Below are 19,345 nucleotides of genomic sequence, written 5' to 3' on the forward strand. Positions count from 1 at the left end.
TCACCTCATTGAGGAAGCTGCCAGTGTGCCAGTGGCCTGAGCTGGCATCAAGTGACAGGCTGCCATGATGGCTCACGTGTGTCTCGCTTCTGTGCATCACGTGTGCCTGTCCTGGAGGCCAGTGCCCACCGAGCTCCCCCTCCGGCTTGATGGGACTTGCTAGCTGGTGGCACCGCCTGCTGTCCGACATGAGGCCTCACCCACAGGTCACTTGACTTCCCATCTCAGCCCTTCTCAAGTGCCACAGGTGGGTGCCACAGGTCTCTGTGAGGAGGTGCCAGTGCCATTGGAGCAGCTGATGTCTGGCTGGCGCCAGTTCCTCGTGGCACAGTTTCGCTGTCTCTCAGCAGGGCCACCGAGGTCACTTCTTGAATTTTCTTAGAAGTCGGCCCTTTTTCTGGATATCCTTCCTCGTTTTCATTTTGCGAGTTTAGCACGCAGTTGGTGTGGCGCCTCGCAGCAGAAATCAGGCCCGTGGTGCCCGCCCCCGCTAATGAGAGCCGCCGGAAGGCAGATAAGCCGTTACTGTAAGTGGAGATGGCAGCTCTCTGATAAAAGGGCAGATGGGGCTGCCGATAAACGCGCAGCCGACGGAGCCATCTTGAGTCGTGCTGGCGTCACCCGGCAGTGGGCGTCTAGGAGGGTGGAAGGCCGCCCGAGACTTTTAGGTCTTGTGCCAGCTCGTCATGCCGTGGGGGTTGCTGGAATGGGGTGGCGTGAAAGAAGAACCAGCGGGTAGCAGTGAGCCCTGAAGGCGCTGGCAGAGGCGACGCACACTCATGAGGTGGTCAGTTGGCGTATAGCCTGTGTGGGGCACCATAATACCCATCTCAGGCTTCGGGTGCCACTCTTGGCAAGTCATTTGGTCTCTCCATCCACTTGTCTTGTGAGGATCATGGTGGTCCGGCTCGGGTGACGTGGCAGCCTGTCACAGTTGGTGACCTCTGTTGGTCTTTGGCCAGCCTGACCCTCAAGGATGTGGAAGTCCTGCCATCTCCTTAGACAGACATTGGCAGTGGCACTCCGTGACGTTGCATGTGGCACTGTCATGGAAGGCCAGTTACCTGGTCAGCTGTCAGTGCCTTTAATGTTAAGCGGAGCAGCAAGTGGTGGGCCACACAAAATGGGACCACCGAGTGCTGAAGCTCATGGCCTGGTCGGCCCGTGACAGATGTGACTTGTTGGTGGGGTGACTGGCTGAGCCCTCAGTGTTTCATGTGACCCGCACTAGTCACCAGGTGACAGTGGCTACCCGCTCAGATGCTGGCACCTCACGCCTTTCCCGGACCCTCAGAGCACAGAGGAGGTTGTGGAGCTCAGATGCGGGTGACGGGGTCTCGACGCATCAGGTGGGACGTTCTGCAGCACCGTGACTGAATATGTATGAGGCTCATTAGCATATTCCATGTATGGTTGCGTCAGGGCGGAGTCTGAGGCGCGTCCACGTAGGATTTGTACATTGGGATGTGCTGTGGTGGGACGGCCACAATGCCAGTGCAGATACGCCAGCTCATGATCTCTGCCATCTTTGCCGCAGATCGCTGGACTGTGAGGTCTGAACGTCCAGGTCTGCGTGTCAGCGTTGGGGTCAAGCTGACGATGTCCCAAGATGACAGCCGTCACGTTAAAGACATGCGCGTCCGGTGGCATCAGCAGCCATCGTGAGGAGGAGTGTAAGGCCACTCAGTGGGCGTGTCCTCCTCGAAGGTTCCCACAAGTCTCTGTGTTTCCGTCTTGATGCACTTCCCTTTGTCCCCACTAGGTGTCCCCTGCCACCGCTCACGCCAGGTGTGAGATGTGAGGGCCACCCAAGTCCCGCCCTTACTGCCGCTCTGTGTCCCGGTGGTCTCGTTGATCCCTACCCTTTGCTCCCATCATGCACTTGGACTCGTTTTGCTGGTGCGGTGACCAGATGTGCTCTCCCTAGCGCCACCTACAGTCCCCATTTCTCTTTACAGCCTGAGCTGGCATCCCGGGGTCTCCCACCTCGCGCTTCTCGTTCTCTTGCCCACCTCCCACGTTGCCCTCGTTTTTTCGAGTTGCCCATGTCAGCTGTTCCTCTAATGTTAGAAATCGAAGTCATAAACAGAAAACGGCGAGTAAGGGTCCACAGACACACCCTGGGGGGCTTATCGGGTTGGGATTTGAATTTGAGACTTGAACCTGTGACCAGATGTGACCAGATGTGACCGGGTGGCAATCACTGGAAGTACCTGGGAAGGTCCGCCTCTGCTGTGCCAGGGGTGACCCCATTGCTTTAACACTCCATTTTAGGAGGGTCCAGTCTGAGTGGGCACAGGGAGAAGCCTGCCATCTCCAGTTGTCCACCTTATTTTCAGCAGTGAAAGTGGTGGCCACGTGACACACGTGTGACATACAGGTGACCTGGTGACCACGGAGACTTGACACTCGGTCGTACGCCACCCTGGCTGACAGAGGTGTGTGACATACGTGCCTTGTGTGACAGTGGCGGGCCGTTGGCCTTTAGCCCTCTTGTGCTTGTGATCTGAAGGGGATCTTGAGGTTTGCCCGTTTTTTTTCTTGGTGCCACGTTTTCCATCGTTGTTTATTTTTTAAGACTTAAATTGTCGATTTGACAGGTGCCACCACCTCAAGTCGATTTTACAGATTGGCATCTGAGCAGCAGCCATCAGCTTTCTTGATGTTGGTTGGCACCCTGGCACCACCCAGTTGTCCTTCTGACATCAGGCCAGAATTGGTTTCATTTTCTACTTGAGCCCGGTGGCCAGAAATTCTGAATGTCACTGTCACACTACAGTAAGGGTCAGAGAGCCATGCACCTGCGCGTCACCGTGTGTTCCCAGAATGCCTTGTTGCCCCCCTCGGCTCAGACCAAAGAGGACATGCTGTGAAGATGTCGTGCTCGAGGGTCTTTTTATTTGTTCTCGTGTGTTTTATTGTCATTTGGAGGGAGACTTTGATTTTGGGCATTGTAATGACATCAGTTTAGATCAACATTGTGCTCCTTTGTGACGCCGTCTAGTGGTGACGATGAAGATGGTGGCACCAAACGCAGAGTTAGCCCTCGGCCGATGAAGGAAAGCAGCTTACGCTGCGAGAATGTGCCCAGCATGTGCCACCTAGTTGGAGCTGACTGGGCAGTGACTGGCATGAGAGGTAGCAGCAGCTGTGTCTGATGCCACATGTGTTGTGCCCGCCGCCCGGGGCTGAGCAGGTGCCATGCCAGGATGTGATGAGGCCCCAAATCAGTGCGCGCTCCGTTCTCCTTCCTCAAGTCTCTCGCCAGCTCGTTGGTCAGATTGTCCCCTGGCACCTCTGAGTTGGCAGGTCTTGTCATTGTAGGTGGTCAGGCCTATGATTTTAATCATGCCAGTCACCTGGAGTGCCCGTGCTGAGGTCTGCCAGTTGCTGTCATCAGATGTCTCCATAATGATTTCTGGGAGGGTTGTGTTGTTATTTATTTATTTATTTTCCGTGTTTTTCTCGCCAGTGCGAGGGTCTCAGTAATTTACCTCTGATGTCACTTTTGGATTTTGAAACTTACCTGGTGACTTCACGTCATCGATTTCTTGGTCATTTTATTACTCCTTTTGTCACAACTCGACTCCTTGTCACCAGGTGTACTGAGGTGTGACATCTGACGCCATGAGGTCAGCAGCGGTGGCCTTCCTGGTCCGAGGCCGCGGATCGGGCACAGACCTTTGCCCGTCGAGTCTTCTCCCGTCTTCGTTTCTTCCATTCACCTTTCGGGTTTTGAGCTCATGAGGGGCCTTGGTGAGGGTGCTGGGCTGCAGGCGGCCCCCCAGAATGGCCACGTCTACCACGTCAGTCAGATGCCAACGTCCGCCTCCCGGGTGCCCTACGAGTTCAGACCCATTGGGGTGGGCAGCATTGCGCTTCTCCTCAGGGACCTCTGCCGCTCCAGTAAAGACAGCGCCCCCTTGTGTTAGAGGACAGAGCTGGTGATTTAGGTGGCACCGTTGTAATCATATCTGGCCCACTAAGTTGACGTGTTTTGTTTGATTTTTCATGGCTCCTGTTTTCCTGTTGCCCACCTTAAAGTTCTTACAGGGGCTGGCATGCTTATTTCTCTTTTTCTGCAGTTTGAACCACAGGCTCGCCAGGGTCTGTTGGAATTTGACCTCTAGGGGCCTCAGTGCTTTCAGAGAGCGGCATCGGGGGGCCCCGCTGTTTATGGCCATTCAATCTCTGATCTGACTCCCGGGTGCCACCTTGGCATCAGGCCTCTGCTGCTCTTGGTCACCATCACCCTTTGAGCCAGTCGCGTCACCACCCCGAGCCCCCGCGCCAAATTGCAAGGAGCCGAAGCCTCGCCGCGCCGTTTGACGGTAACTGAAGAGAAAGCGTCTGGTGGGCAACATCAGCAGAAACGCTCGGCGCTTTCACTTTGACTTATTTTTAGTGTCTTCACAGTTTGAGGAAAGGCGCAGTCAGAAGTGACTCAATGCGAGAGCCCGCCGGCCGCCACTTGATGACTCATCAGGGGGCCGCTGAGGGGATTAGAGAAAATGAAAAAGAGCAGATGTGACACCCAGTGGCCTCATGAAGGGGGGACTTGAAAGGCGCTATATATTAGATTATAGGACACACAACGTAACCAGACCACCGTTAAGAAAGGCAGCGCAGCGGACATGAAAGGCGCTATATAAAGCACAAGCCCACCCCGGCACAGACCCACTCACTCAGCCAAGTCGCAGTGGTGACTTTTACACAGCGAAGCACTCAGTGGCCGGGCAAAAGAGCTGCCATGTGGTCAGAGTCCCAGGGGGCATGGCAGCCGATTTTGGCTTTGGTGACAGACAGTCACGTTGTCTGGGGGTCTCATGGCCTTGTTTTTACTTCACTCTGAACTGCCAGTCTGAGGCCTGTCGGGTGTGGGCATCAGGCTGGCATCTTTATGCAGCAGGCCTTTGTATTGAGAGACAGCGCCCTGGCAGGAGGGCCTGAACCCGTAGCCTTGGGGTGTCATGTCCACTGCCAGGACTTGGCGCCCATCTCAATGGGCGATCCCCTTCAAAATAAAAGACTTCTATTCTGAAGGAGCACAGTGTGAACAAAATGGACTTGTGTCTGTGTGGCACCGACACCCGGGCTGGGCACTGTGGGGGGCCATAGGGGAAACGTGGGGGTCATTGCTTTCATTGTTGCCCGCTGGTCCTCCAGGTGGTGCCACAAGCCTTGGGGGAGGCCGTTTGGCCAGGTGGGTCTTGGGTGGGCACGGCCAGCCCAACGTTGCTCATTTTCTGTGTCCTTTGATTTGGCAGCAGACCCCCCTGCGGATCCTTTCTAATTCCAGGCTTCAACATCTGAGGACCTCAGCGGGATTGGGATTGAGATGTCCTACGAGAGACGAGGGGCCACACTGCTGCCGGCTCAAAAGGTATGTGCCAAGCTGGGTCTTCAGGCCTTAGTGCCCACTACTGGCACCTTGGTGGTCGCATATTTGGGGTACATTATGAGCGCCTTCCCCGTTCTTAAACATTTAAACACGTGTGCAGCGCTTTCTGTGCTCTCAGTTCAAGTCAGAGTGTTTATATAGCGCCTTTCACCAGGAGCATCGTGACAAATCTCGGGTACAATGCAAGTGTCACTTTTATAAGTCAGAAGGGAAATGGAAACAGATCGACGTAAGCGGTGACACATCGGTGACACACCGGTGACACATCGGCGATACACGTCCGTTAGTCCCCCTGCTGGTCATTCCAAAGTGGCGTCTGTGCTGGTGAGAGAGCCCAGTGCTCCCAGTATCTCAGGTGACATGTCTATAGGTAGCAGAGCCCTGTCCCCAAGTGTCACATCAGGATGACGAGAGTCGCGGAGGCTTAGTGACGGTTCATCGACAGTGAGGCGGTGAGCGCAGCTGGCTCTAGCCGGGGGTCTTCAGCCTCAGACCGAAGGGGGTGCCTCACATGTAAGCAGGCAGAGCGTCAGGACCCTCCATGAACCCTCGCAGTCTGAAGCAGATCTCGGCGGGCACTCAGCTGGGTGGGTGATGACGAGTAAGCAGGGCCTCCCTCCGCCATTTTGTGTCAAAATGCCCAAAACCGAACCGGGAGCCAGTGCGGGGACCCGAGGACAGGCGTCCTGTTAAGGGGATGGACTGGCAGCCGAGCGAAGAACGAGCTGAACATGCGGTGGGCGACGCCTTGTGGTACTCGATCCTACCGGGAGTTCAGTCCTCCGTAGTATCGGAATTAGTGACGTGCGCTTTCAAGCATGCTGGGGGTCTCCTCGTCGCCCCCATTTGTGTGCATTCAAAGAGAAGTCGTCCTCGTCCACAAAACGTCACTCGGCCTAAACGGAGAGTAGAGCTGGCAGTCATCGGCGTGACAACAGCGGTGGTCTGAGTGGGACGCCATATTTATTGCTGAAGTGCGGCGATGGAGTCCTGTCAGCCATTTGTGTTCGAGAAACGAGAACTGAGGCGGGCTGTGTGTGTGTGTGTGTGGCTACTCACAGTATATAATATAGCGCCTTAACAATCATACTGTTCAAATAAAGTCTTCCTGGGATGATGCCCAGGTGAGTCCTCGGATGGCACGGGTGCCCACGTGCCCTCTAAGGCCTTTTCTCTTCTTCTCTTTTGGCTGCAGGTGGATTTCTGCTTTGCCACTCGTGCCATTCAGCTGTGGGTCTGCAGGAGCGCAGAAGATGTGAGGCCTCCGCGTGGCGCAGGACAGGAGCAGGACGACGCAGAGTGCACTTGCCGTTGGCTGTGAGTGGCACGAGGCGGCATTTGTTGAGATTGGCATGGGGGACCAGTCACTCTACAAGGCCAATCACGTAGTGAACTGCACAGAGAGCAGCTATTACCAGCTGCCACCCACCTCGGTGGCGGCCGGGGCCGGGGGCCTGAACCACAGCTATGGCTCGACTGTCATGGAGACCCCCCAGGCCTCCCCGGTGTCCTCTGCGTTTCCCCATGACACGGGGAAGAATTACCCAGAACTGATAGAGACCACCAAAACCGGCGGCTCGTGGCCCAGCGCGGGCAACCACCTTCGGAACAGTCTGGGCAATGCCGGCGTGATGTGGGCCGCCTCCGGCCAGGGCGAGGCGCTGCCCGCCGCAGAGGGCGCCCCCTACCAGTACAGCTGCACGCAGCAGGCAGAGGGGCCGGCTAAACTGGACCCCGCGGTGCAGAAGCTCGACTCCTTCACGCAGGTGTTTGCCAGCCAGAACCTTCGGATCCACCAGGGCGCCGGCGGCGGGGGCTTACTGGCTCACGCTCAGCCCCTGGGCACCTCCCTGGCCGACGCCACCACGGACAGCGCCCTCCGGCAGCTGCTCTCTCAGAAGCCGCAAGTCCTCGAGTCGGCGCCGTCACAGCTCAAGTTCCAGCAGCAGCAGCCCTTTGACGACGGGCAGGCCAAGGCGCAGGCGATGCACGAGCTGCAGCATCATCATCATCGTCACCCTCATCATCATCATCATCCTCACCCTCATCAGCAGCTGTACTACGAGTACCAGCAGCAGCAGCAGCAGCAACAGCAGCACCAGCAGAGGGCAGCGCAGCTCCAGCAGCTCCAGCACGTCCTGCAGCAGCGGCAGCAGCAGATCTTACAGCAGCAGGCGCAGCAGGCACAGCAGGCGCAGCAGGCACAGCAGGCACAGCAGCAGAGCCAGCAGCAGTTCTACCTGCAGCAGACGCAGACCACCACGGCACAGCAGCAGCAGCAGCAGCAGCAGACCACCCTGTCCGGCCACGCCCTGCTGCAGCAGCTGCAGCAGCAGCAGCAGCAACGCCACGCCTACTACCAGCAGCAGGCCAACCTCCTCCAGCTGCAGCAGCAGCAGATGCACGCGCCCACCCCGGCGGTGCCCTTCCACCAAAGCCGCAAAGGCGTCGGGCAGGCCGGGCAGGCCTACGGCCCTCAGGAGCAGGGCCACGTCGGGCAACACGTCCAGATGTCCCCTGCGCAGTCACAGTACTTCTACCAGGAGCAGCCCCCGCAGTACTGCCACGTCTACCAGCAGAGCGTCCATCTGCAGCAGGCACAGCAGCAGGCACAGCAGACGCCCGTCCAGGAGGAGCTGCACTCGCCCACCAAGCACTTCCAGGCCGAGTCCAGCTGTGCCACCGTGGTCTCTGAGGTGAGGGACAGCAGCGTTAACCAGAAGGGCACACATCCTTCAATGAGCGCGCCCAGCCAGACCGGGCAGAGGGCCCTGGGCGAGATGCTGCCCACAGTCCAGCTGGTGAGCATCAAGTCTGAAATTCAAGAGGAGCAGCAGCCGCAGCAGCAGCAGCAGCCACCAGCTGGCACTTTGTGGTCACAGGTACGTCAGGGGCCGAGCGGGCGGGAGGTGACACGTGATGTCGATTCAGGTGTGGCTTAGAATAAGTGGGTGCACACAGTGGGTGGATGTGCCATCTTGTCCATGTCCATCCTCCTCAGAAATGCCAATGCGCAGTAAGGTGGTGTGCCAGTGTGCCACCCTTGACTTATGAGAGAAATTCCGGGGTCCAGCTGCATCCCAATCCCCACCCTCTGGGATTTTCCATTGGCTCTGCATTATCCAGAAATGAGTTTCAAAAATAAAGACCCTCGTCACTCGGGTGGCACCCTCTCCTGATGACAAGGTGTTGGCTTTGTGGGGTCCAAGTTCCTCCACCACGACTTCAGTTCCTGGCTCAGTTTGCAGGATCTCCTGATTTTCTCTGCATAATCCGCTTTCCTGCCAATGAGCCTTAACTGGGCCGGCCAGGACCCCTCAAGAGTGATAGGTGGAACCTCCTGGTGGTCACTGAACTGGCGAATGCACCACTCAAGTCACCAAACTGAGTTTGCTGCTTTCCTCAGGTCACCCAAAGACTTGCCCCTGTTTCAAGTGTGGCACATCTGTGATGGGCGGGCACCCATTAATGCCAGGGCCTGTGAGACAGTGCAAATGCCCTGATGCGCCTTGTAGTTCATGGCCCTGGATGTTCACATGACTGGCATCAAAGAGGGCACAGGCCTGTGCCACAGATGTGTTTTATCTTCTCTTCATGGGTGGGCTGTCAGTAAGTGCATTTGTGAGGATGGGCACAGGGGACCCCTTGGGGGGTGTTAAAGTGGGTTGGGGTGAAGGATGTCATGAGGTCACTGGTCACCACAAGAGGTGGTCAGCCTGAGACAGGAGGGTCCTAGGAATTTCCCCCGAAATGAGTTGGCCCTCCAATTTCACCAGCGCAGTTGTGGACAGTGGCAAACCCTGAAGGCTGTGCTGTCTGCCACACCACCTCCCACAGGTCTAGCCTGGCATGACCGAGAGTAGTGTATACACCTCTAGGGGCTGGTGAAGGTGGCACCTTAGTGATTTGTGGTGAGCTCAACCATTGTTTACCCCACAGGTGATGTTAAATGACATGAAGCCCGAAGCGACATCCCCAGATGACAGGTAAGTGACGGCTCATCGGGTGACGGCTCCTTAGTGCCCGCCGGTCACTCTGCCCCTCTGATTTTCGTGTGTGTGTGTCTGCACAGCACCCTGGCCAGCCCAACCTTCCTGGACAGAACTGAAGTGAAGAGCAAGCTGGTATGTGCCATCTGCTTCAAAGAGTTTAAGAGCCTGCCAGCCCTCAATGGGCACATGAGGTCTCACGGCGGGATGAGGGCATCGCCCAGCCTCAAACCGGTAAGAGTGGTTGGGGGGTGTGGGGAGGGGGTCTCTACTCCCAGAATTCCCTGCCCATGGCTGCCCCTGCTTGCTTCTCACTTTCTCTTCCCAAGGGGGCACCGTTCATGTGGACTTGCAGTTCTTAGCTCATCGGCCAAAGTGGCACCCCAAGCTGGGTTTGATGCTGCTGGCATATGGGCACATCACATGACCAGCAGCAAGTACAGCAACAATAAACAAGTTGGCCACAGCCGTGCCAAGACAGACAGAGAGTAGTGGTGAGGTGTTGATGCCATCATGACAGTTTTAAAAAGTTGCCACAAAAATGTCAGACTGTCGCAAAGAGAACGTGCCAGGGTGGAATTTCTAATGGGTGCTGGCAAAGTTGATAGTTTCAGGAGCCAGACCCACACACTACAGCAGCGATGAAGTAAGGGCTCTGAGTTGCACTGGCACAGCTGCCAGATGAGATTGCACCAGTGCCCATTTCCTTCCTGCATATGCTGATGCCCGTTTCTAAATCCACAGTACGAGAAGAGGAGGAGCGAGGCACTCAGGAAGCAGATAGTAATGCCAGTGTTGGACTGCCAGGCCCCCCTACCATTTATCGGGTGGTCTTCAAGCTCCCAGCACCTTCCCCACGTTCTCTGCAGGTCAAGTCTCAGATGGCACAAATGAGTCACAGCGACTGCCTCAAACAGGTGTGTGTGCCACGGTGGGCCACCTCCACCCCAGGTGTCAACTGTGTGCCTGGCCTCAGGCTTTTCTTCCACCGCAGGTTGCCCTGGGCCTGCAGTTGACCCAGTGGACCTCCCTTGGCACCTCTTCTTCCTCCTTCTTTTTGCTTTGCCACCTGCTGCTCCTTCTGTGCCCTTCACTCTTGTTTTAACACCTCGTGTCGTTGTCTGTGTGCAGGAAGACGGGGACAAGCAGCTGCCCAAAGAGGTGGATGCCCATCTGCCCATCGTCATGCCTGTCTCTGTTCCCGTAAAGCTTCTCCCTGCAGCTGCTATGCTCCGCCAGCCCACTGATGCCAATCAGCTTGCTGCCGATCATGTTGACAGGTCTGCCCAGCTGCCGGCCCCTCCAGGACCACCATGCCAGCGGCCGCTAGGGCCCCCACACGGCTGCTCCGTGAGTGTTGCTCTGCCTCTTTGGTTCTCTTCTGCCCTCGGTGGCCATTTCAGGGTCTCCTTAAAATGGCATCTTGGCACATCTGTTCATCGGAGGCTTTGTTGAGTGAAATGTGGCCATGCTGGCCTCAGGTCTTAACATGTGGCACCACTGGCCCCTGATTGTCTTTTAACAACTGCCCACTTCGGCCGTTTGGTGGCCTTTGAACTTGTCACCGTGTCCAGTCAGATGGATCGGTCACGTTTGGTAATTTAAGGTTTACAGTGCTGCTGGGTAAGGCGTCCCAAAGACGGGCATGACAGGGCGACATTGTGGCTCTATTAATGTGGTCTTTGGTGAGAGAGTGCCCCAACTGGGGGTTGATGCCAGCTTTGTGCCCAATCAGATCTGTCTGTCCCTGGTTTACCAATTGTGACATGAAATCTTCAAGCCCTGGTCAGGGTGGCAGTCCATGGCAGCCTGGTGACTTTGCGGTCTTTACGTTGTTAGTGAGCTTGGTTGGTTTTTTTTTTTTGTCATTTCTTTGGTTATGAAAGGGTTAAAGTTAATGACGTTTGCATCTTGTCGCTGACTTTGTTCTTTGTTGCTAAGCCCTTTGCCAGTCATGTCATCATCCCCACCTATTAATGGCAGCCTGCTAATCGTGATGCCCAAGTGTTGAGGTGGTGCAGTTTAGACTTTGATGCTGGTTGGCACCTTGGCCTTCAGTATTTGGATTTCAGTTTTGACTCCCATGCCCACTCCCTTAGCAGAAACTTCTTCTGGTCCTTTTGATGCCCGTCCTTTAGTGGCACTTCTGCAGGTTAGGGTTTGGGAGGACATCTGAAAGCTGTATCAGCTGTGCCAGTGCCAGCTGGCCTCCATTTAAAGGCCTCACCAGGAGAGCCCCCTGATGGTGGGGCTGAAACGTTAAAAGAGCACAAGGACTTCCCAATGGCGGAGTCCCTTGTCACCAGCGGGCTGCACTTTCTGGTTGTGTTGGTGGCTGAAGGCGGACCTGAATCAGCAGATCTACAGGCGGAGACCCCCAGGCAGCCCAGGGTGTGTGACGCCCCCTGCAGGTTGAGTTGACAGCATTCATCTCGTGGACCTTCTCTGGGACAGGCCTTGTTTAGTGACATTTGGCGCTGCTGGCACACGTGGATGACCCACAGCATGCCACACGCGACCCCTTGGGGGCTCAGTGCCGTCTGGTGTGCCGCTTTTTGTTAGTGCCCACTCCCTGGGCCACTCTTTGGCCCTCCAGCCCGTTTCAGTGTTGGTGCCCGCCCTAAACGCTCCTGCTGGACGTCACCGCCCTGCCTGGTTTGGCCTTTTCAATTCCTGCTCCTTCAGCGCGCCGCCCGGCTGGCCTCAATGTCTCTTTTTTTTTCTCTCCCCTGAACAGGACGCACCTCGCAAGCTCACAAAGGCCGAGAAGCCAGACAAGCGGGGTCAACACGAGAAGAAGAAGTACAAGCACCGGCCCGAGCCCCTCATCATCCCCCCGCCCTCCCTCACCCTCTCCGTGGGCAATGCCACCCTGTTCCAGAGTCAGCTACGTTCTCCGCGGCTCCTTGGCGAGCCTCCTCCCTACACGCCGCCCCCCATGCTGAGCCCGGTGAGACAGGGGTCCGGCCTCTTCAGCAGCGTCATCCAGCACAGCCAGTCGACCAAGGCCGCCAGCCCCATCACGCCCAGGGTGTACCTGGGAAGGAGCAGTGAGTACCCGCCGACGTGTCACCGTGTGCCAGGGGACCTTCTGAGTGGGGGCCTCATAACGCGCAGGGACCCTGATGAGGGACGGGCCACGGTCATGAAAATGTGTGACAATCAGGAAAGTGAAGCGGTGGGCCGGCCAGAGGACCCCCCTAGTGGCAGGTCTGGAGGAGGACCAGCGCCAAATGGGGCCAGCAGGAAAGACTGTGACGGTGACAATTCAGTCTTTAAAAACTTCAAAATAAACAAATCACTCCGGGGGGTTAAGAACAGGAATTGGGGGCAAACGTTTGTGGAAATACGTGACGGGGTCAAGACCAGCTGACCAGCACTATGACACTAATTGGTCACAGAATTGTTCGAAACGTGTCACCAACACACACACACACACACACACACCAGCGTCTGATGGGACCCTCCGTAATCTCGGATGCTGGGGTCACAACAAGCAACTTCTGGAAAGCGCATCGCCTGTCCCATTATGGTGACGTTGTAACGTGAGTGACCCTCGTCTCGCAAGTCAAGTCTGCCGAGTCCTGGCGCTTGCTTGCTGTTTCCCGTTGACGTCTCGGTGACCGTTGGCTCCGTGCCCTTTGCAGACCCGCCAGTCCTTGTCCTTCCTTTCAGAGGACTGACGTGAGCTGTCTGTCTAATGTGTGACAAGCTCCGCGTCAACTCGTTTGTGACAAAAGCCACTCCAGTGAGGACACTCTTGGTGGCGCCCTGGGAGTTGGCATCACAGCCAGGTGAGTTACGCTTCGGATGGCCCTGCTGAACTCTCATTTCCTTTTGCACAGGTGGCGCAGATGGGCTCAGCGTTTCAGTGACGCCAGGACTGGGAGAGCAGCTCGCCAACATTGAGCCGTGAGTGTCAAGTCCTCTTCTTTATAACGGGCATCGATAAATGAGGTTAAGAAACGGCCTGAGGTGGGCGCCGCTGTACCCGGTGGGCTTTGAGGTCCAGTTTCGAGGCTTCACTCGATGTCTCTTGGGTACTGAACTTTGGGTAAAAGCAGCAGGGTGACGTCCACAGCAGCACCGCTCTGAGGTTTGGAGTTTGGCGAATATCGGACCTTTGCCCTGCCGCCCACCAGTGCCCTGGTCAAGTGTGCCATGGCAGACCCCCGTCGGAGGACGTGACGGCTCTCTGCTGCTCTTTTCCAGGCACATCAACTTGGGGCGCCAGTACCAAGCCGAGATCCCGAGGCTGCAGAGCCGCTCAAAGATGGCCAGCGATGACCACCGAGCCAGCCTGGTGTGGACAAACCGGCCAGAGTTTGAATCGGCCAGCGGGCAGCAGAAGGGTAAGGAGGACGTTATAGTTGGCGAGGGGGAGTCAAAGGTGGGGTCCGTCTTTTCATTTGCTTTTGGCTCAGCTGCTTCATTTAAAGTGCCACACAATCGCAGGACCCATCGAGAGACTTTTGTCACCGTCTGTTCGGGCCACTCACACAAGTGATGGTGACGGGGCTGTCAGGACACGGTGATGAAGGTGCCCGTTTTAGCTGTGGAAGGTGGCACCTCGGTCCTGAGTGTCAAAGCAGGGCAGGCGGGTGTGGCACCACTTATGGCCGATGCCCCCCCAGTGCCCAGGCTACAACTCGAACTGGGGGTCTTCAGCTGGCCACCTGGGCTCCCTCTGCCTGACTTGCCCCCCTTGTTGCAGACCCTTTGATGAATCAGACAGCTTTGATTTTCTTCCTGCCCGCCTGTTTAGTGCATTATGGGATAGCCACATTCATGAGTGGCATGGGCAAGGGATGTCAGCAGGGGGACGATGTGGCAGCTCTCAGCGGGGGGTTTAGTTGTGTCCACATGCTGACCCCATACTGGGGCACCCTGGTCCGTCTGTCCTCACTCGGTCCCCGCAGGACCCGCTGCTCTGGGTGACACAAACAGAGCTGCCACCCACTGCCCCGTCCTCTCGTCCCATGAAAAGCCCACCCAGAGGTGGACCCCTCAATCGCTGCTGCCCGCTGTTACCTGTCGGCCTGCTTTGCATTCCCGCTGTCACTCAGCCACCGATGTCTCAAAGTCTTTCTTTCTTTATTTCTTTATTCCCAGTGGACAACTTGGTGAACATGGCCTGCTCCAGTGTGCTGCCAGGCGGGGGGACCAACTCCGAGTACGCCCTGCACTGCCTGTTTGAGACCCAAGGGGACTTCCTGGTGGGTGACCTTACCTTGCTCTCCGTGTACCCGTGTAGCCAGAGTGGGTGCCATCTGTTCGGCTCACTCTGCCCTTCCACCGGAGCTTCTCCAAGTGTGGCTGGTTGGACCAGCTGTGGTCCCTGAGGTGACAGTCAAGTGACATTCGCGTCACTCTTACATCCTGACGTCTGTGTCGGTTTGTACCAGTCAGACTGTGACATGTGCCACAGGGCTGCTTTGCCTGACTTCCTAGCAGACGATGACACTTCTCCTTCCTGCTCAGCTCCTGGTCACTTGCACTGACCGCTGCGCTCCCACCCACCCTCTCTGTCTGACAGACTCGCGGCCCCCCAGCCATCTCCACCAGTGTGTCGGACCCTCTTTTAAATCCACATTGACCTCCGTCCACAGTGCCGACCCCAGGAAGGGCCGCTTGTGCCTCCTCAGTGCCCTCGTTCAGCCTGCTGTGACAGCACAAGGCCAAAGGGTCTTCATGGACACTCACGACTTTGAGATGCAATTCCAGAAACTGCCGTTCACGTCTTTGTATTTTAGTAGGACGCCTGAGGCAGTTGGAATGCAGAAAAGCAACTGTTGGACAATTGGTGGTCCGCCGTACCTTTGGCTTTGATAAAGTGGTCCTCAATCTGGAATACTTTGAGAGCCCCCTGACCTCACCTTCAGACCGTGGTGTCCCTGCCTGTGTCGCCCTCTAGTGGCTGAGCTCTGTTAGTGACTCTGCCTGATGAGACCCCGGCTGGCAGCTGCAATGCCCCCTGGTGTCTGAACTCTGTTACTGATGGCACCATTGACTCTGCTGCCCCCTGGTATCTGAACTCTGTTACTGATGGCACCATTGACTCTGCTGCCCCCTAGTGTCTGAACTCTGTTTATGATGGTGCCCTTGACTCTGCTGCCACCTGGTATCTGAACTCTGTTACTGATGGCACCATTGACTCTGCTGCCCCCTAGTGTCTGAACTCTGTTACTGATGGCACCATTGACTCTGCTGCCCCCTGGTGTCTGAACTCTGTTACTGATGGCACCATTGACTCTGCTGCCCCCTGGTGTCTGAACTCTGTTACTGATGGCGCCCTTGACTCTGCTGCCCCCTGGTATCTGAACTCTGTTACTGATGGCACCATTGACTCTGCTGCCCCCTAGTGTCTGAACTCTGTTACTGATGGCACCGTTGACTCTGCTGCCCCCTAGTGTCTGAACTCTGTTTATGATGGTGCCCTTGACTCTGCTGCCCCCTAGTGTCTGAACTCTGTTTATGATGGCGCCCTTGACTCTGCTGCCCCCTAGTGTCTGAACTCTGTTACTGATGGCACCGTTGACTCTGCTGCCCCCTAGTGTCTGAACTCTGTTTATGATGGTGCCCTTGACTCTGCTGCCACCTGGTATCTGAACTCTGTTACTGATGGCACCGTTGACTGTGCTGCCCCCTAGTGTCTGAACTCTGTTTATGATGGTGCCCTTGACTCTGCTGCCCCCTAGTGTCTGAACTCTGTTACTGATGGCACCGTTGACTCTGCTGCCCCCTAGTGTCTGAACTCTGCTTATGATGGCGCCCTTGACTCTGCTGCCCCCTAGTGTCTGAACTCTGTTTATGATGGCGCCCTTGACTCTGCTGCCCCCTGGTATCTGAACTCTGTTACTGATGGCACCGTTGACTCTGCTGCCCCCTAGTGTCTGAACTCTGTTTATGATGGTGCCCTTGACTCTGCTGCCACCTGGTATCTGAACTCTGTTACTGATGGCACCATTGACTCTGCTGCCCCCTAGTGTCTGAACTCTGTTTATGATGGCACCGTTGACTCTGCTGCCCCCTAGTGTCTGAACTCTGTTTATGATGGCACCCTTGACTCTGCTGCCCCCTGGTGTCTGAACTCTGTTACTGATGGCGCCCTTGACTCTGCTGCCCCCTGGTGTCTGAACTCTGTTACTGATGGCGCCCTTGACTCTGCTGCCCCCTGGTGTCTGAACTCTGTTACTGATGGCACCGTTGACTGTGCTGCCCCCTAGTGTCTGAACTCTGTTTATGATGGTGCCCTTGACTCTGCTGCCCCCTAGTGTCTGAACTCTGTTACTGATGGCACCGTTGACTCTGCTGCCCCCTAGTGTCTGAACTCTGTTTATGATGGTGCCCTTGACTCTGCTGCCACCTGGTATCTGAACTCTGTTACTGATGGCACCATTGACTCTGCTGCCCCCTAGTGTCTGAACTCTGTTTATGATGGCACCATTGACTCTGCTGCCCCCTAGTGTCTGAACTCTGTTACTGATGGCGCATTGACTCTGCTGCCCCCTGGTGTCTGAACTCTGTTACTGATGGCGCCCTTGACTCTGCTGCCCCCCTAGTGTCTGAACTCTGTTTATGATGGCGCCCTTGACTCTGCTGCCCCCTGGTGTCTGAACTCTGTTACTGATGGCGCCCTTGACTCTGCTGCCCCCTAGTGTCTGAACTCTGTTACTGTTGGCGCCCTTGACTCTGCTGCCCCCTAGTGTCTGAACTGTCTTATACGTTCATAAGGTTCTTCTTCTTACTTGAATGTGCTAATTGACACGTGATGTTGATATGAAAGGCGCTATATAGCAGAGTGATGGAATGACATTAGAGATGCTAGTACATTCATTGGGACTGGTGAAAGTCCTCCCTGGTGTCATCATCAGTTACCTGGAAGACACCACCCAGCATGTCATTGTCACTCGGCTCCCATTAGGCGGCTGGTGGCTGTCATTGTCACGTTTTTGTGACGGCTTACTCTTGTTAATTATTGTATGGTTTCCATTCTCCTCGATATTTTTGTCATCACTGTTGACTCTTTAGTGATGGGCGTCACTGCTTGCCCAGGGTTCCACATAAACACACGCGATTGTGCAGGGAGTGGCAAGCTCATGGGCAGACCTCGGGGTTCGGAGCTCGATGCCCGTACATTTCGAGTTTTGTTTAGTGAGCCTACTGGGTTGGTTTGGCCTTCTGCCGTCTTCTCCCGGTCTCAGTTTGTCATCCATGGCATGACGTCAGCACATCGGCTATGTCAAAGGTGGCGGCGTTTGGGGCTTCGGTTCTCTTCGTCATCTTTGATTTTGTCCTTTGGTCTTCTGGTCTTTTGGCAAATTGTTTTCTTGCAGTTCCCATGTGAAATGGCACCAGAACAGACAAAAGTGACACTGCAGTACAGTGAGTGGCAGTCAGCGTACAGCATAATGACATCGAGTGGGAATGCCACGATTGGCACTGCACCAACTGCTGTCTCGGGGCTGCAGGACTTGTAGGACAGACACCTCCATATTTGACCTTATTGTCCCCGTGTGTAGCAGCCCTTGTGGCGACAGGGTTGACATGGCCTCGTCCGCTAGGTGACATGGCTGTGGATGTATGGCATCCCGGAGAGTGGCCCGACGTGGCCGAGGTTGTGGCAGAGGCTAAGTGGCACATTTACACGGAGCTGTGTGGTGGGGATCAGGGTGACCATGTGTGACTGGCAAATGCCATCCTGCTGTGACACTCTACTGCGTGTCTTCCGAAGTGAAATGTCCTCAGATTTTGGAAAGTGCCTTACTGAGGTCAGCACAACAATATGGATGCTGTGCCCAGGAGGAAAGGAAAGGCTCCTAGCCAACAGGTTGTGGCATTTGTGGCCCGGCCCTGGGTGCCATTGGCATGTTTTGCCTGTTGTCACCCTTGTTCCTCCCGATGACTGTCATAAGCTGGCACTGCGTCTGGGCTTAGTGCCTACCTTGTGCCTAGTTCATAAAATGAATGACACAAAGTTATTTTGATTCCATTGTTTTATGGCTTGGCATTGTAAAGCGGTGCCAGCAGGCTGCCATGTGGTAACCTCAAGAATAAAGAGCAGGCTGGCATTTCAAGTGGACATCAATGGGCCCAAGTCATTGTCACGGGTCAGAGGGTGGGGCTGGAGGGGTGTAAGTCAAACAATGGTGAGGATGGTGTGTGACAGCAGTAGTCGTCCCCATAAGAGTCACACGTCACCCGCATTTCTGACGCTCGTCCTTTGTGTTTCCTCACAGGCCACCGTGGAGAAGCTGCTGATGCTGAAGACGACGAGACAAGCGTCTCATCCCCTGGCAGGTTACCACTATGCTGGTAGGATACCCATTAGGATGGACCCGGGGGGCTTGGCACTCCCTTGTCACAACTGGGGTCTCTCTCTGGGCCGCTTAGTGACGTTTGGTTATTTTGCCCCCTCAGCCTTGTCGACTGGGCCTCCATTCCAGGATTGGCTGCTGCCCCTCGTCCGTTGTGTCATAGGGATGGCGGAGTGTTTTCCAGCTTCACTCTGCTGCCAGGGTGGCTGGCTAAGGTGGACCCTCTTCTCCTGTCCCCTCCTGTCCCATTTCACCCTGGCAGTGCCAGAGGTGCACCCTCGGTTTTCTAGAGCTACTTGGCAATCCCAGAAGCCCTTAGTGCAAACAGTCAGCACCAGGCCCATCTGGTTCAGGTGGTTTGGGCACGCAGTGTCCGCTGCTGGAGGTGTGCCAGGGCGGCCTACTGGGAGAAGTCCTTAGTGCAGTGTTAGTGTCAGGACCCCACATGTCCATGAAGACAACCTGAGACACAGCAGCAGTTCTTCACTTCAGGGTGGTCTCAAGGCTCAGGCGTTTGGCCGCCGAGTTCTAGCTGTGCCCGTCACTTCACTGCGGTTCTGCACAGGGTGGCCCTACCCCTCCCGGTGGTCTTACACTGCTGCAGCTTCTCATTTTTCTGTCCCGTCAACATCGCTCAC

General features: G+C 55.9%; 1 protein-coding gene across 6 annotated transcripts in view; it reads left to right on the forward strand.

The window, feature by feature from the left end:
• LOC120526409 (transcriptional-regulating factor 1-like) overlaps window positions 1–19,345 on the forward strand; it is a 57,587-nt gene that overhangs the window by 24,720 nt on the left and 13,522 nt on the right. For 2 of the 6 annotated variants that reach the window (XM_039749570.1, XM_039749571.1), the window contains 10 exons: window positions 5,268–5,383; window positions 6,597–8,283; window positions 9,341–9,387; window positions 9,474–9,624; window positions 10,522–10,740; window positions 12,128–12,440; window positions 13,236–13,302; window positions 13,603–13,742; window positions 14,503–14,606; window positions 18,630–18,705. In XM_039749570.1, coding sequence (XP_039605504.1) covers window positions 6,754–8,283; window positions 9,341–9,387; window positions 9,474–9,624; window positions 10,522–10,740; window positions 12,128–12,440; window positions 13,236–13,302; window positions 13,603–13,742; window positions 14,503–14,606; window positions 18,630–18,705 — 2,647 coding nt within the window. In that variant the 5' untranslated portion in view covers window positions 5,268–5,383; window positions 6,597–6,753. The remainder of the gene's footprint in view (window positions 1–5,267; window positions 5,384–6,596; window positions 8,284–9,340; window positions 9,388–9,473; window positions 9,625–10,521; window positions 10,741–12,127; window positions 12,441–13,235; window positions 13,303–13,602; window positions 13,743–14,502; window positions 14,607–18,629; window positions 18,706–19,345) is intronic. The other 4 variants (XM_039749569.1, XM_039749573.1, XM_039749574.1 and 1 more) reach the window with 3 other exon arrangements.

Source organism: Polypterus senegalus, chromosome 3 (assembly GCF_016835505.1).
Source record: "Polypterus senegalus isolate Bchr_013 chromosome 3, ASM1683550v1, whole genome shotgun sequence".
Lineage (NCBI taxonomy): Eukaryota > Metazoa > Chordata > Cladistia > Polypteriformes > Polypteridae > Polypterus > Polypterus senegalus.